Source organism: Cupressus sempervirens, chromosome 11 (genome assembly GCF_028749045.1).
Source record: "Cupressus sempervirens isolate cs-2001-9-10 chromosome 11, ASM2874904v1, whole genome shotgun sequence".
NCBI lineage: Eukaryota > Viridiplantae > Streptophyta > Pinopsida > Cupressales > Cupressaceae > Cupressus > Cupressus sempervirens.
The window spans coordinates 419,017,123-419,034,133 of record NC_143128.1 but is presented as its reverse complement, the minus strand read 5'-3'; the positions used below and the strand labels follow the sequence as shown (position 1 = coordinate 419,034,133).

The 17,011-nt window shown below is 37.6% G+C and overlaps 1 protein-coding gene across 1 annotated transcript in view; it reads left to right on the top strand.

Annotated features, from left to right (window-relative positions):
• The window catches only part of LOC149530230 (translocation protein-like protein), a 133,470-nt gene extending 117,773 nt beyond the window's left edge, over positions 1–15,697 (top strand). The window contains 3 exon segments of the mRNA XM_089811843.1: positions 14,847–15,081; positions 15,180–15,389; positions 15,391–15,697. Of these exon segments, the coding sequence (XP_089667969.1) occupies positions 14,847–15,081; positions 15,180–15,389; positions 15,391–15,466 (521 nt within the window). The 3' untranslated portion in view covers positions 15,467–15,697.
• Positions 15,698–17,011: the final 1,314 nt, after the last annotated feature.

Genomic DNA, 17,011 nt, shown 5'->3' with positions numbered 1-17,011 from the left:
GTTTCTTACGATGCCTCAGCTCTGGTCCGCTCTCACAAATATTGTGCCAGTTCCTAAGGTATCGGGAGAACTAGGTAGAGGGAAGGAAATTGCCGCAGGCGGAGAAGATCCAATGTTGCTAGCCCTCACATTCGGACGACATCCGGCGGTCGTTGAGATGGGGATCCTCGGACATGTTCTCACAGATACAATAGTCAACGGAGGGTTTGGCGTAAATGTCTTACCCAAGGACACTTGGAGGAAGCTGGGATAGCTGACGTTGTGGCCCCCTACATTTTAGTTGTTGACAACGGACCAACATGGCATAGAACCTCTCGGCGTTTTGATGGTGCAACCGGTGACAATTGGCACACAACCGTTCCTGCTGGACTTCGTCGTGATTTCGTTGAAGAGAAAAGGATACGACGCCATCCTGGGCCGCGGATGGCTTATTCAAGCCAAAGTTAGACACGACTGGAAGAAAAATACCCTGTCACTTGAAAGTAAAGGCCGAAGATTTGTCATTGATTTGCACACCCAGATGGTGGGGAAAGAAGCTCTATCATTAGATTCCGAAGAAGAAGATGAAGGGAGGCAGCGTATGGAACCAAATTAGGAGGGAGTCCTGGAAGGAGGATCAACGGATGATGATTTGGATTCTGTCAACGGTTTTTACCACTGGCAGATAGAAGACTACGAACTCTTTCCGAGTTGTAATATGTTAAGGGTTGACGAAGGTGAGAAAAAAGAGGAAAATGAATGTCTGAGGGAATACAGAGAAGTGGAAGAAGGAAAGGCGGTTACGACTGAATAATGCAGTACCATATACACTCCAAAATGATAGCAGAGACAAAAGACTCACGAAAAAACCCGAATAAAACATTAGGATGCAAAACAACAACTTTATTTACATTATGGTTTACCATACACTACTTATCATGCTTGCAAGCTGCACTGAGGCTTATTTTATACTATAAAATAGGCTAAGTTAAGCTTGAAACTAATCTAATAACATCCCTATAATTTCTCAACTTCCTATCACATAATTGGAACTAATTTATTCCGAGGTTTGTGAGAGTCTCACCACCTAAGATCATTTATCTAGAAGTTTCTTGATTAACAAACAAGCATAAAATAAAGATTGCGCCTGCATCAGACTCCCAAGAAACAAAAGATTTGTTCATGAACTCTTGTCCATGAGGTCTTCAATATTTGTACCATGCTTGGATAGTTCTGAAGTTGTCATCCATGTGGCATCCTCAAGTGGATGACCCTTCCATTTGACTAGGTATTGGAAATATTCTTTGCCCCTAGTTTTCTTGACCACTTTCTTGTCCACAATTTCCTCGGGTTGCTTGGGTGTTTCTTTGGGTAATTGTTGTTTCCATTCAACAATCTGTTCTTTATCTTTTCCAGGTGCTTTAATTGTTTGTTCTTCACCTTTGAAAGGGTATAAATCTGCAACATTAAATATAGGAGAAATCGCAATTCTTGGGGGAAGTTCTATTTCATATGCATTTCTAGAAAACTTCCTCAAGATCTTGCAAGGACCAATTTTCTTAGCCTTTAGCTTATTATACTCACCCTTTGGAAATCTCTCTTTTCTAAGATGAGCTAGAACAAGGTCACCAATATTAAAGTTGACTTCATTTCTTTTCTGATCAGCTCTCATTTTGTACTTGATGGTACTTTCTTCAAGTTTCCTTTTTACTTGTTCATGCAAATCTTGCATTGCTCTTGCAAAGTCTTCACCATCAACACTTCTTGTTTCCAATTTACGCAAATTTCTTAAGTCATATACTCCTCTAGGATGCATACCATACAAAATCTGGAATGGACTCATACCCGTGCTTCTGTTAGGTGAGTCATTGTATGCAAACTCTGCTTGTGCAAGTACCAAATCCCACCATTTGAGATGCATATTGACCAAACTTCTCAAGATGTTCCCAAGGCTTCTGTTGACTACTTCTGTTTGACCATCTGTTTGAGATGATAAGCTGAGCTAAAGCTTAAATTTGTACCCAATTTTTTCCATAGAGTCCTCCAGAAGTGCCCTACAAATTTAGTGTCCCGATCAGAGACAATGCTTTTAGGCAGTCCATGTAACCAAACTATCTCCTTGAAGAACAAATTGGCAATATTTGTAGCATCACTTGTCTTTGTACATGGAATAAAATGAGCCATTTTGGAAAAGCGATCAACTACTACAAATATTGAATCATGCCCTTTTTGAGTCTTGGTAAACCAAGTATAAAGTCCATAATTACTGAATCCCATGGCCTATTGGGAATTGGCAATGGCTGATATAAACTTGCATTTTGACTGCCTCCTTTGGCATGTTAACACACTTTACATCTTTCTACAAACTTCTTAACATCTTTGCTCATACCTGGCCAGTAATAGTGTGCACTCAATTGAGCTAGTGTCTTGTTTTGCCCGAAGTGTCCTGTTAAACTACCACTATGTTTTTCTTTCACCAAGTTCTCTCTCATGGAACTTCTTGGAATGCAAAGCTGACTTCCTTTGAATAGAAGACCTTTTTGTATCATGAAATCCATCCAAGGACTTCTATCCTTACTAAGAGGATTCACACACACTTCATATGCTTCTTTGAAGTCTATGTCTTCCTAGATCATTAAAACCCCTTATGCTTATTTCAGAGCTCTGCATGATCAAACTTTTTCTTCTTGACTTAAAACAACACCTACAGCCATTCCACTAGCATCACATTCAACTTGGAAGAGTTTATCAAAATTAGGTAAGGCTAGAACAGGTTGTTCAGTAATCTTTTTCTTAAGTAACTGAAAACTTGTATCTGCTTCTTTAGTCCATTGGAATAACTGTTTATTTTCCTTGATTGTTTCAACAATTGGAGCACAAATACCACCGAAGTTTCTTATGAACTTCCTGTAAAGACTAGCTAGTCCATGAAAACTTTTGACTTCAAAAACCATTTCTTGGAGTATGCCAATCTATTATGGCTTTAACCTTTTCAAGATCCATTTTCAATCCATCTTTAGATATTACAAAACCCAAATAAATTTAACTCATCCTTCAAAAATATGCACTTCTTAAAATTGATTAAAAGTTTTTCTTGCTTCAACTTACTTAAAACCAATCTTAAGTGTCGAAGGTGCTCTTCCTTTGATTGACTATAGATTAAAATATCATCAAGATAGACTATCACAAATTTTCCTATGAATTCCTTAAGCACTTCATTCATTAATCTCATAAAAGTGCTTGGAGCATTTGTTAAACCAAATGGCATTACTAACCATTCATAAAGCCCATCATTAGTTTTAAATGCCGTTTTCCATTCATCACCTTCCCTTATTCTAATTTGATGATATCCATTTTTTAAATCTATTTTAGAAAAATACTTAGCACCACTTAGACAATCCATTAAATCATCCATACGAGGCAAAGGAAATCTATGCTTGATGGTGATTTTGTTTATGGCTCTAGAATTTGTGCACATTCTCCATCCTCCATCTTTTTTTTGGACTCAATACTGTAGGAACGACACAGGGACTTAGACTTTCTCTGACCAACCCTTTGTTAAGCAAATCTTGTACTTGGGCTTTGATCTCTTCATTCTCTCTTGGAGTCATTTTGTAGGCTGCTTTGTTTGGCAAGTTAGCTCTAGGGATAAGATCAATATGATGGCTGATACTTCTTATTGGTGGTAACTCATCAGGCAAATCATCCACAACAATATCAATAAATTCATCTTTAAACATATTTTGAATTTCTAAAGGTAAATTAACCAATTTTGTACTTGTAAGAATTACCTTTGGTTTCCCAATTAGAGCAAAATTTACCTCCTCCTTGATTTGATGCAAAAATTCTTTCCCACTTACCATTAATACCTTAGGACTGACCTCTTCAACTACATTTTCATCCTTAAGAGGTATTAGTGTGTGTTTATGTCCATCTTTTTCAAAAGTATATGTGTTACATCTTCCAGCATGGATTGCCTTCTTGTCAAATTGCCAAGGTCTACCTAAGAGAATATGATAGACATCCATAGGCATAACATCACATATTACTTTATAACTCCCTATTTGAAATTCTACTTGACACCGTTCCGTTACCAATGCCTGATGTCCTTTTTGCAGCCAAGACACCTTATATGGGGTTGGATGAGTTGTCTTTTTCAAGCCTAACTTATCAACCATTTCAGTGGATACAAGGTTGTTAGTACTCCCGCTATCAATTATAACTTTACAACATTTACCTTTGGCCTTGTAGGTAGTTTTGAATAATGCTTTCCTTTGTATTGGCTCTTGAATTTCTTTGGTCGGCTTAAGTAGGACTTGTTTCATGAGCAGTGATTCTCCAACCTCAGGTACATCTGTATGAACAAGTGATTCTGCAATCTCCTCAACTTGACCAATGTGTGCACTTCTTTGGCTTGTCATAGAGTTCTCTGGACACTCATAAGATCTATGTCCATATTGATTACATTTAAAACATTTGCCAACAAATCCTCTACCTCTACCTCTTGAATAAGGTCTTCTGATTCAAAAGGAATCATTACCTCGGGAAGATTGTTCCTGGTGATGTGAACTACTGGCTTCTTCCCTATGAGCTTGCCATTGGTTTCTACCACTTGATGATCCTCTTCCTCTGTAGCTTCTACTTTTCCCTCTCGAGCTTTGCACTTGTTTTCTAGACAGCTTCTCCTCTACTTTGAGAGCATACTGGTATGCTTCTTCCACTGTTCTTGGACATAAATGATTAATTTCATCTTGAATATTATATCTCAATCCATTGAGATATCGAGCCACTTTTTCTGTATCATCTTTAATATGACCAGCTCTAATGGTCAACTTATAAAATGCCTCTGTATAATCTTTAACTGACACTTCCTTTTGCTTAAGATTTTGTAATTTCTTAAAAAGATTAACCTGGTAATCTTTAGGTAGGAATTTACCTTTTAGCTTTGCTATCATCCGATCCCAACTCTTGATCTTTGATTTCCCTTTTTGTCTTCTTTCATCTTGTACTCCATCCCACTAGAGGGATGCATGACCTTCCAGTGTTGTTACTGCAAATTTTACTTTCTTGTCATCAGCGACACTTTCATACTCGAAGTTTTTGTCCATTGCACTGATCCAATTGATCAATTTCTTAGCATCCAGGCTGCCTTCATACATAGGCACTTCCAACTTGGGTTTGGAAGTCGCTCTGGTAATTGCTCTAATGAATCTTGTCTCAAATCCTTCTTCCTCAGGTTCTACCTTTGCCTCCTGAGCTTCTTCTTCGTCACTGACATCTTCCATATCAATACCTCCTCTTTGTGCAAGTTCCATAGCTTGCAATCGTGCTTGCATGCATCTCATCTCCTCTAGGATTTCTGCATTTGCAGCTGCTCCTCCTTGACCTTCTCTTCTTCCACGAACTCTGAATGCCATCTCTAGGCAAAGGTCTTCTTTCACACTCGCTGGGACTTCTTTATTTTCAGACAATAATGGTAGGGGGCTGAAGAATAATCTTTTTCTCATACAATTTTTTTATTCTTACTAAGATCAAAATGTCCTCTTTTATAAAATGGATCACTTGGAAAAGAGATATCAAATATACAAACAGTATTAAATTTAAATTCATAAAACTTACTCCTATATATTGCAGTAAAATCCGTCACCTTCTGATGAAAGCTGCTCATTCGCTGAAATGAATTATTCAAAATAATTTCTGGGTTTGATGCTCCTCTCTCCCAGCTTTCCAAGACATTTTGAATTTCTCAATTTCGTTGGAAAACAAGAAACTTATGAGCATTTTACCGGGACTGATCTTTTATGTCTGCACCTTCACAGTGACGCCAGATAACTTAACACTTTTTTTTTTTTTCTTGCACTGATCTCTGTGTTGGGTAATTATCAAAATTTTTCCAAACTGCAAAGACTTCCTTCTGTATGCTATTCACGTGGCTGTGAATGTATTCCTCACCCAACGGCTATATCAGACTTGCAGAGATCTTGACTCAAACAACAAGCGGTGACTTCAACAGTGATCTGTCTTTGAATCAGCACCTTATGATCTCCTTAACTTGGCATCTTCAACAATCACAATTATAAATCCAAGAAGATTTCCTTCTATTGAACAATGCTTATACTTTATTCACAACGTGACCTTATGTAACAGTCTAGCAAACACTTTGACTAGTGTGATCAGCTGCAGCCTGGCTTAGATTAATACACAATCATCTAATCTCATCAGAAGCTATTGACAGGCTCTGATACCAACTAATGCAGTACCATATACACTCCAAAATGATAACAGAGACAAAAGATTCACGAAAAAACCCGAATAAAACATTAGGATGCAAAAAAACAGCTTTATTTACATTATGGTTTACCATACACTACTTATCATGCTTGCAAGCTGCACTGAGGCTTATTTTATACTATAAAATAGGCTAAGTTAAGCTTGAAACTAATCTAATAACATCCCTATAATGTCTCAACTTCCTATCACATAATTGGAACTAATTTATTCCGAGGTTTGTGAGAGTCTCACCACCTCAGATTATTTATCTAGAAGTTTCTTAATTAACAAACAAGCTTAAAATAAAGATTGCGTCTGCATCACTGAAGCTGAGGGGAAGAACATACAGTACGAACCCAGACAAAGGAAAGATCCCACCGTCCGACACACGATGAACAGACCGCATAGAAAGAAAAGAATACACCGCACCATAAAATTAGTTAAAGGGTGTCGACAGCAAGAAAATAATCTGGATGAGCAATGACCGTAGGCACAATGGGCCACGAAGGTGACACAGAATAGACGCAAAGCATGGCGTGATAAGTACCTGGAACTGAATAGGTTTCAGCGGGGGCAGTTGGTGTTGAAGTATGATGGACGAAATAAACTAGGAAAGTTTAAGGACATGTGGGTCGGGCCATACTAGATCTGCGAGGTAGGCGACAATGGAGCAATAAAATTGTGGACCTTGGACGGGCAAGAAGCACCTCAGGCAGTCAACGGGTTGAATTTGAAGATACACCATGCCAGGAAGACTTCGTCATCATCGTAGAAGGGCCAAGTCCGAACGACTCCCTTCTTGTCATAGAATGACAAAGTCTGGAGGGATAACTGAGTTTGTCGTGTTTTGTTCAAAATTTTTTTAAAAACAAAATATTGGAAAAAAAAAAAAAAAAAAAAGGGAAAAGAAAAGAAAAGAAAAAAAAGAAAAAAGAAAAAAGAGGAAGACTCAGCATGCAGGTTGGCTGCGGGTTGACCCGCGGATGACTTTCCTGTGGATAGCATGGTTTGTTTCTGGCGGCTAAACTATTCCTGCGGATGTGTTGGTTTATCTGCGGCTTTTCTCTCTTTTCGTGGATCCTCTTGTTTCCTCTGCGAACTAGGCTCTCTCTCGTGGGTGTTTTTTGGCTGTGGTTTGAAGACTGTATTATCCACGAACGTTATGCTCTCCGCGGCATAGCTCATCCTCCACGGTGTGTTCTTCCGCGGATATACCCTTTTCCTCCACGATGGTTCTATTCCCTCGCGGATATCTTCTCCCTTGAGTTGCAATTTCATCTGTGGATGGTGGGTACTATTCTTCATGTCGGGTTCACTTGGAGGTCCTCGCGGTTTGTCTTTGTGCTGTGGCTTGAGCCTTTTTTGCCCGCAGATTGCCTTTGGTGCCATAGCTTAGTCCTTTCTACAGCAACAGATTCATTGTAAAAGCTCGTGGGTTGCCAGTTCCGCATGCAACCTTGTTTATTTGACAACATTAGCAGCCAAGAAAGTTAAGGACCAGTGGTGTAAAGGAGATAGCAACCGCCCTCATTGCAGTTCATCAAAAATTTTGTGGAAATTCTTGCATCTTCAGCTTTCGACAATGACAGCCCTGCTGGTTGCTGTGATATTGTAGTTGGTCCAAGACGCAACAAGATAACGAATTTGTTAATTTTAGGGAATGCATCGTCTTGGCACTGTGTTAAATCCATTAGTTATCCCGCTGAGGTGTTGGTGAGTTTCGAGGGTTGCGGCACTTTCAGCTGCAGGAGTATTTTTCTTGCAACAATTGGAGTCATTGCACCAAATTCATCATCAAGAGAGCATGAACGAGTTAATCTCAATTTTAGTGTTGTAAAGGAACCGTTTGGAAAGAAGCAAGCAATAGGGAAATATATATTTTGGGGCATATTATCCGCGGGAAGGCAAAAGGCAAAAGCATCAGAGTAGTTAGGAGTAATAGAGAGGCACAACAGAGGAAAGAGGCACAACAACGGACAGAGGGAGTAAAAAAAAAAACAACAGATTGAAACAGTTTGGAATGAGTAACGCATAATGCCAAAGGGAAGGGAAAACATAAGCAGTTGCCAGAAAGACTATGGAATTGGAAGAAAATGACAGAAATAGCGTGTTCCATGCAGTTTTGTGTGGGTTTCAGAGTGCTAATTTGCCCTATATCACGACAAGGAGTGTGCTCCGGGCGTTGCCCTAGGACCCCGCGAGGGCCCTGCTCCTCGACCTCGCTGGGGGCGATGCCCCCTAGACCCCCAGTCGTTGTGGTTATCAGTCGTGGGAAGTGTGACTAGTTGATGAGACTTGGAGCTGCTGCAAGCATAGTGTGCTAGAGGTGGAGAGGGCACTGGAGCAAGCCTTTCGAGAGGGATGTTACGAGAAGGTGTTGGACGTGAAGCTGTCTTGGTGGATGCGTAGAGAGCTCGGGAGGAGTTGATCATCCAGTTGAAGGTAGTTCAGCGACACTTGGCTCAAGGTACCTAGGAGTTGGAAGCACAGAAAGCGACATGGGTAGCTATCCAGGTCAGCTTGACTAAGGAAACAGTATTGTATTGGCAGAGGCTACAGATGCATCGTGGGTTGGAGACCAGTTTGGTGCACGCACAGGATGAATGTGAAAGTGATGTGACATAAACAAATCTATCTTGTGTAGTTAGTCAGTTAATGTATTTTGTTGGATAATTTGTCTCGTATATTTTGTAATTGTCGTTTGGAGACGACTTTTTCTTTTGGGGGGGATGATGTTGTTGGTAGAAATTGTGTAGTTGACGGGTTGATGTCGTTGCTAGATATTGTGTAGCCGATGGGTTCATGTTGTTGGTATAGATTTTGTAACCAACGGGTAGATTAGTATTCTTATGTAGCCGATAGCCCTTCGCGAAGGTTCGGGGGGAAGTATTTATACCCTGTCTGGGATCATTGTAAATCATCTTATCAAGCATAATGTAATGTCCTGGCATATGCGAATATACGGAGTTCTGCTGTTCGTGTTTCCATTGTATGTGTGCATTAATCATTTAATCTATGCAGTAAACAATTTACAGTTTACTTTTGCTAATAATCTAATGGGTTATGTAAAAGCTTAATGTAAATTGGAAGAATTCTATGGTTGTCATTGAAGATTCTGTTAAGAATGAGATCTGGAAATGAATATTGAGATTCTTCTTACAAAGTGTTAAGATAGATCCAGAAGTAGATGTCAAATCCTTGTAGGATAATAGCCCAATAGATAAGGCACTGGGCATCCTTTGAGGTTGATCTAATTTGGAATGTCTCTACAGTATAAAATTGTATAAATCAATCATTCTATTGTTATATTATTGAAGATTTGAAGTGTGAGTCTATACTTGATTCATGGAGTTTAAGGTTTGATAGAATAGCCATTTCTCATCTCTTTTGCAGTCCTAGAATTAGAAGGATTAAGGCTAAATCATCTGCTATAGGGAAATTCATTTTGAGTTTTGAGTTTAAAAGAGATAAAGATTGAATTCCTAGGTACACCTGTCTGAATTCTGCAAAGTTCAAAGTGGAGAAGACATCTGAGATTTGTGAGTTGGTCCTTTTAACTTGTGCCCCAGAATACCCATTATGGTTTCTAGCTAACTCCTAGATTTTTTGATCATTTAAGAGGTTAAAATTTCGTCAAATCAGAAGCCAACACCATTATTGATAAGATCTCTTTGTTAGCTTGCTATTTTTGGTTGTTTCTTTAATTGAAGGGTCTTTTTTTGGGTAGATGTTAAAGATTTTATTTTTAGGTCACTTTATTTCAAATTTGTTTAGAGTAGTTTTATGCTTTTGAGTTGTTTCTTTTTTGGTTTATCTATAGCTTAGGAATTTGCAAATAAACTGTCCTAATCGGTTACTATTTTGTTGTAGTGCTATTTTGTAGCCAACACGACATCTTAATCATTGATGCCAATATTTAACACTTACTCTTGAGGATGTTTACAATCCAATATTCCATGTGAATCCAAATATTCCTTTACATTATTTTTAATTAATGGAGATGGTGCTCTTCACTATAATGGACTAGTGTTACATCGGTGTAGGGGTGCGGCAATGCGAGGGGATGTTAGGACGAGTTTCGAATGTGGGAAAAAAAAGGCCTCAATTTGGGGAGGGCAAGGGAATGACGGGGGTGTGGCAACAGGGGTGCGGAGGGGGGAGGGGGGGAAGGTGGGGGGAATTTGCATAGTATACATATATGACTGAAAATACTAATTATGAAATGATAGTTCAATATAACATACCAAATATAAATATAGAAAATTGAAATGCGATTCATGAATCATAAGTTCAAACTTGAAACTTGAAACTTCATAACCATTACCAATGATCATTGAACTTAGTAAAATAATAAACACTAAAACTTTTAAACATGATAATGATAATGATAAATGAAAAATATAAACCATACATAGTACGATGTGCCATGTAAGTCAACCATTGACTATCAATTTATCAAATGACAAGGATGAAAGATTCAAAATTCATTAATCACATATGAGTATCATATATCATAAAGATTCTCATGATGATAATGAACCGAATGGCATGAAAAAGTGAAATGAAATAATGCATCATGGCCATATCAAAGTGAGTACAATCAACAAAATGACAAAAGCAATAAAAGAACATTCACACCCAATTAGGGTTCCCATGCTTTAAAAAACAATAAAAAACAAAAGCAAAAAAGTTATTTTTTTGACTTTTCATGCAACATGCCGGCCACACCCCGCGTGCACCTGAGCGCGCACTCTCGCACCTTAGCACCTCGGATGCACCTGCGTCCCCACGTCCCACCTAGGTGCGTCGACCAATGAAGCCAAGGTGGGGGTACTCGGGTGTGCGACGCACCCGCACTAGGGATGTATGTGCACCCGGTGCATGGGGTTTTTGACCCGTGTGCCCGCACCCGGGTTACACTAGAATAAAACCCTCACATTTAATGCCATATTTTGTGGAATACATATCTTGGAAGTTTTTTGGATTCTTTAGAAAAACATTGATTTTTGTGATGAATCAATTGTTATCTTATATCCGAAAACTTGAATTGCATAACCTTGGAAATAAATGCTTGGAGCACACTATTCTTTGATGATAATTGATTCTATGTTTATATTGATGAGGTCAGCCTTGAAAAACTCCGTGAGTATTCATGAGCTAGAACTGGCAGTAACTTACCTAGAAACTCGTAGCCAAGATTTATGAGAACTCAGCATTTTTTCTCTATAACTCATTAAAACACATGCTGTTTCTTCAAAGATCTTTAAAAATTTGTTTGAATCCCTTAAAACCCTTGTTTTCTGGCAAATATTAAGAAGTTGCAATTGATTTCAAGCAATTTTGGGATGGAGTTGAGGAACTATTTTAATGCCTTTGCACTCCTTGGCGTTAAGTGGCAGGCACATTGGACATCTAGCATGGGTGGTCTACTTAGAAGGAGGTTTTGTCTCGGCTCTCCTTCTTGCACTCGCTTACATCCTTGTCATGATTGATTGCAGCAATAGACTAGATATTATGTATTATTGTCTATATCTAATAAATGAGAGTTTATGGAAACGTATTATTCTTTTTATTATCTTGCATACCACAAGGAATAAGATTGTTATGGTCTGCAATATGTATTATGTAGTAAGCTCTGAACTGGTTGATCCTATCTATTTGATCGGTGGAGACTGTTTGCTCTCTTGTTAGGATCAATGTCGCATTTGATATGCTTGCTTGTAAAGAGCCCAACTGGCCCTTACTGCATAATCTGAATGACGATATTGTTTTTTTGAAAATTTTGTTGTTCTTTTGCGCTTTTTGCAGTGAACTATGAAATGAAATTCTGAATGGAAATATATTTCTGGAAATGCAACAAATAACTCACCAATCCCTCAATAATTGTATGTTTGCAATTTATTTAATTATCAAATTAGGTGCTATAATGATAGGAAAATTTACAATTAAAAATAAGGAACCTGACAGTGATTGATTCCCTAAGATTCAGTGCCCAGATATAGTGTGAATACACAGTCCCCTGGAGCAATTCCGCCACCCAAACATGTACTTAGAATCACAAATATGGTCGCCCAGATGTGCAGCAATCTGGCGTCCAGTTCCAGAAACAATTGACACTCAACAGCATCCCACAAAGCCACACAAACTAACACCAATAGCAGGAAGAAAATGGCGTTTAAATGCAGATGTGAATCACCCAGCACAGACGTTAGACAAGCAGGCCGATCTGGGTCCTATTGCCCTCTGAAACCCTTGTAGTGATCACACTAATTTGCAGGAGATATTGGCATTTAGAAACACAGGGATATGCACTCACGTTTGGTAGAAGATTGATGCCTAGCAGCAGGGTTTTAGGTGCTTGTTTTCTGGGTTAAAGAGCAGAGTGAAGCCATGCTCAGCAACAAGGAATTGGGCATCCAAAATGCCAAATAACCATCTTCCAAAACTCAAGTATAAATCGCACCCCAGAGACTTAATTATGAATTGCCAAAAAACAGAATGATGATGACCAATCCCTTCAGCTTAACCGCCTCATTTTGCAGAATTAATTCCAACATTAGCAGCATTGAAATTGGCCTTACAAACCAACACTTCACAACCACTGAAGTTATTCAGCTTTCAATATCTCCCTAGCCACAGTTAATACAGTAATGGAGATGACAAAATAATTCTTCAGAATGCAATTACCAGACCACCTTTATCTTAGCAACATTTCTCTTCTCAGCCAGAGTATGCAACAGCATGAGAAGACACCAAAATCTCAGTCCAAATCCATTATACTTCAGCAATGGGTTGAATTCTCAACTCAATGCAAACAAACCCTAACAAGAGATAATTAAAAAGCAAATGACAATTGGAGTCATTTTTATAATGTAATTTTGCAACTTAGCTTTCTTTTCACACTTTTCACTTAAGACGCTTCATGTCAATTGCATCTTATAACATTAAATAACAAAAAGTGCCTTAATAAATATGAAGCCTCATTAATAAACTAACAAATATGAACTCCATCAACAAAATGCATCAACCATATGCAGATGGCGATCAACTGCCAATGCCACCACTGCATTGCCAATATAGTAATTGCCCAAAATAGACCTATTATAAACAGCAAGTCTGCCTCAAAGACCCTCAAAACACACTGGCAGCTGACGAGGGTCGCGATGATGAACTGACCTAGCCAACTGCAAGAACATGCTAAAAATGGGGACATTATATTGCTTGATCACTTGATATTATGAATTGATTGATCGGCTCTTTGTGAGCACTGACTCTAATTCAATTGCTTTCTCTAATGGTTCGATCCCCTCCACCGAGGGAAGTTGTCTTTTTTTATCCTTATGCTCTTTCTGAAGAGAGTCATTTGAAGAGTGGTCTCCCTTTGAAAAGATATCACCTTTGTTAATAATCCGACTCTTTTAATTACTAATACTTTGTTATAGTAATCCCACATTTTAAAATACTAATCCTCTGTTGACAAACATATAATCGCTGCCTTGTTATTTACCTATGATTATTGCTGCATCTATAATCCCTACCTCTAATATCAGTCATTACCTTCAGTATATCAATTGTTGATAATAATTATTGCCCATTCTTTATGAATCACTTTTTTATATTAATTTCTGCTCATTTATCATTCCTTGTTATCATTAATTGCTGCACTTTATAATAATTTATTTTCTGCCTTGATGAATATAATTATTTATCATTCTTATCATATATCAATTATTATTATTGTAAGTTAATCACTGCATATAATACATAAATGCTTTCTGTTCTCTGCCATGATAATTGTTGCCTATTATTTGGTTTTATTGTAAGTTATTTTCTGCATATAATATATTGTTGCCAACTGTTCTCTGCTCCGATACTTGTTTCCTATCCTTTGGCTGTTAGATTTAATATCTTGGGGTTTAACTTTTTACGTTAAATTTATAAAATCTTGTTTGCGAGAGATAAACGAGTCAGGTCTTGTGCTCATACCTTAGGCAAAAATATAGTGCAGAAGTTTATTTTTTATTTTTCTATTGCAAGCTCCCAAGAGCAATTGCGCATAGTGGCAGAAATCGTTAATATTGTCTATAGCTTAGTTTCAGAGGGTTAGTATGAGGGAGCTTTTCCCTTGGTTTGTACAAATATTTCAATTAGCTTTTGGTTATGGTTCGAATTGTCAAGAAAAATACAAACCAAAACATTATTAATAAACAGCATAAAGATACAATATATGGAGGGTTTCAGAAAGACAGAGGCGTCAGCTTATAATATAATGATGGAAAGATGGACAAATACTGCACGCCAGCTGCATTTTAGGAAATGGAACAGCACTTGAAATGCAGTTGTAAGAAAGCTACTGGTTTGTTTAAGCTTTCCAATCTTAGTATAAGTTGTAGTTAGCCTCCAATTTTTCAAAATTTTAAAATGGGCTACTTTTTGTCTTTTTGTCCAATGTGAGACTTATATATCTTAGAGAGTTCTGTTCTTTAAAGAACTTGAGATAAAACACCGATGAATAGTTATCTTGTTGAATTGTTCGAGTCCTTTGTTTCTAAATGCTATGCTTATATTTTTTAAAACCTTAAAGTCTCTTGGTGCAGTACGTTGGGTCATTTTCGGCATCCTTTGGGTTCTTCTAGGAAAACGATTTTGGTTTTTTCCCAACATTCTTGCAGAGGAAGCAACATTTTCAGAATTATTTCGATTTTGGCCACAGCCAAGTAAAGACGAGGAGCCGGCACCAAAATGGACTGCAAGGCTCGCCTTTGCTTGCATGATTTTTCTGGTCCTGTGGGTCTCTATACGACATGCACCTGATGAGGCTGCACGTGCTAGGTTGCTTTTTTTCCACTCAAATTTATCTCACAACTTTATCCTCACTACTTCAATGGTTGGAACTTGGAATAATAACAATTTATTCTTTTTATATGTAGGTATCAAAAACAGGTTTACAATATCATTGATGATGTGCTTGAATGGTCTCCAAGACTTGCTTTATCAGAAAAGAGACAAGAGAAACCACCTGTTGTTACTAATATTGTGCAGGAAAATGAAACAGTTGATAATGATAACACACCTGAAACAGATAAAGAACCTGATGCTTCTCAAGAAGAAAAGGTGACAGAAGATGTTGAGAATCAAGACCGACCTTGAATATTTTGTGTCACACAATACAGTTGACCAATCTAATGTGGAAGAAGAGATGATGGAAATGAAATAAGCTTTTGCTTTATTAAGTGTGTTTTGTTTTCATCTCATAGTTTTGCAATTCTCCTTGAGGTGAGCACCTGCACTAGAAAGAAAAGTGATGTTTTCTGCTCTACTCAAGAGCAAGAGTTTCAGGCAGGCCAGAAATCATTCACTAAAAAATATTGGTAATCATGTAAGAAGACCTGAAGCTTCTAACCGGTCGCTTATTTCACATGAATAATACAAAGTCAAATATCTGATATATGCTTCTTGTTCATTTAATATACGAGTTCAATATATTAGATTATTTACTTAGGCAACTATTATGATATGTTTACACTTTTCTTCTACTGTAACATTTTCAATACCATTATTCATCAAAATTTATTCAGTATGTGATCAATTTTTAAAACCACATTGTTGATTATAGATGCCGAGCTAGACCTGCAGGGATTCAAGGTTTGAAACCGTGCTTTGACAAATCCAGGAGCTAAAAATTTCCTGGATTTATGAACTTTATAGAACTGAATAGAAATAGAGAAAAGGACGTGTGTGGTCAAATGCATTGTACCTAGTGCAGTAGATCAGAACTCTTAATATTAGCATGAAATTGTATTATTCTGTGCCATATTGACAAGGTATTGTAAGGTTTGTAACAATCTTGCGTGTCTTTTGTTTAGCATTTTATAAGTTTGTACTTAATCAGATAGCAGTGGTCTCTTCTTAAGCTGACAAATAAAGTCTCTAAAATAAAGTGATGTAGATGCTTATTTCTATTCATATCCTAAATGCAGGTGACATGTATTGTAATGGAACACACTTAAGAACTATAAAAGGGCAAACTTGCTTTTGGAACCTCATGCCCCAAATGCAGTTCGCATTTTTGTAATGGTATATGATTAAAGGTCAATTGTTTCTTGCTTTTGAGCCCTTGTATGATAACTTACCCATCACGGAGACAATGTTATAGAACTAGCAAATGAACCATATAGGCAAGGCCATATATTTAGGACAACATACAAAGGAGATAAGTTTTTTATTTTGAAAAGTCCTTCATACACTGTGCTAAATATATGGCTGGTAGCTGGGTGGCAAGAAATGTCTATGAGCCTTGAAAACCAGAGTTCTAATAGAGGGGAAATTGTTCTCTTGAATGATAAACTTTTGTGAGCAATGTGTAAAATCAAGACTTCAGTTTTTGGACTTTGAAGAACAGAATTGTGTAGAGTGAAAATTGTTCTCTTGAATGATAAACATTTGTGAACAATTCTTATTTAAAAACAAGATTGTCTCATGTTTTATTCTTCTTGTAATATTTTAAGTTTGTTGGGTTTGATCCATTCTAATGTATTTGGTCATAAATTATATTAATTTATTGTCTAATTCTGTCACGTTACAAGATTATTTGTCCACAAATTTTATTGTCTAATTACTGTCATGAAGCAAGGCCATTTATGCCCACAAACAATCATGGGTCACCAAAAATAGTGTTTGGTATTTTTTCATTTTTCTTTAGTTTTGGATTGTTGGTGTTTGTATATAATGTCAACTTGATTTCTTGGTTTCTTGGAGAGTT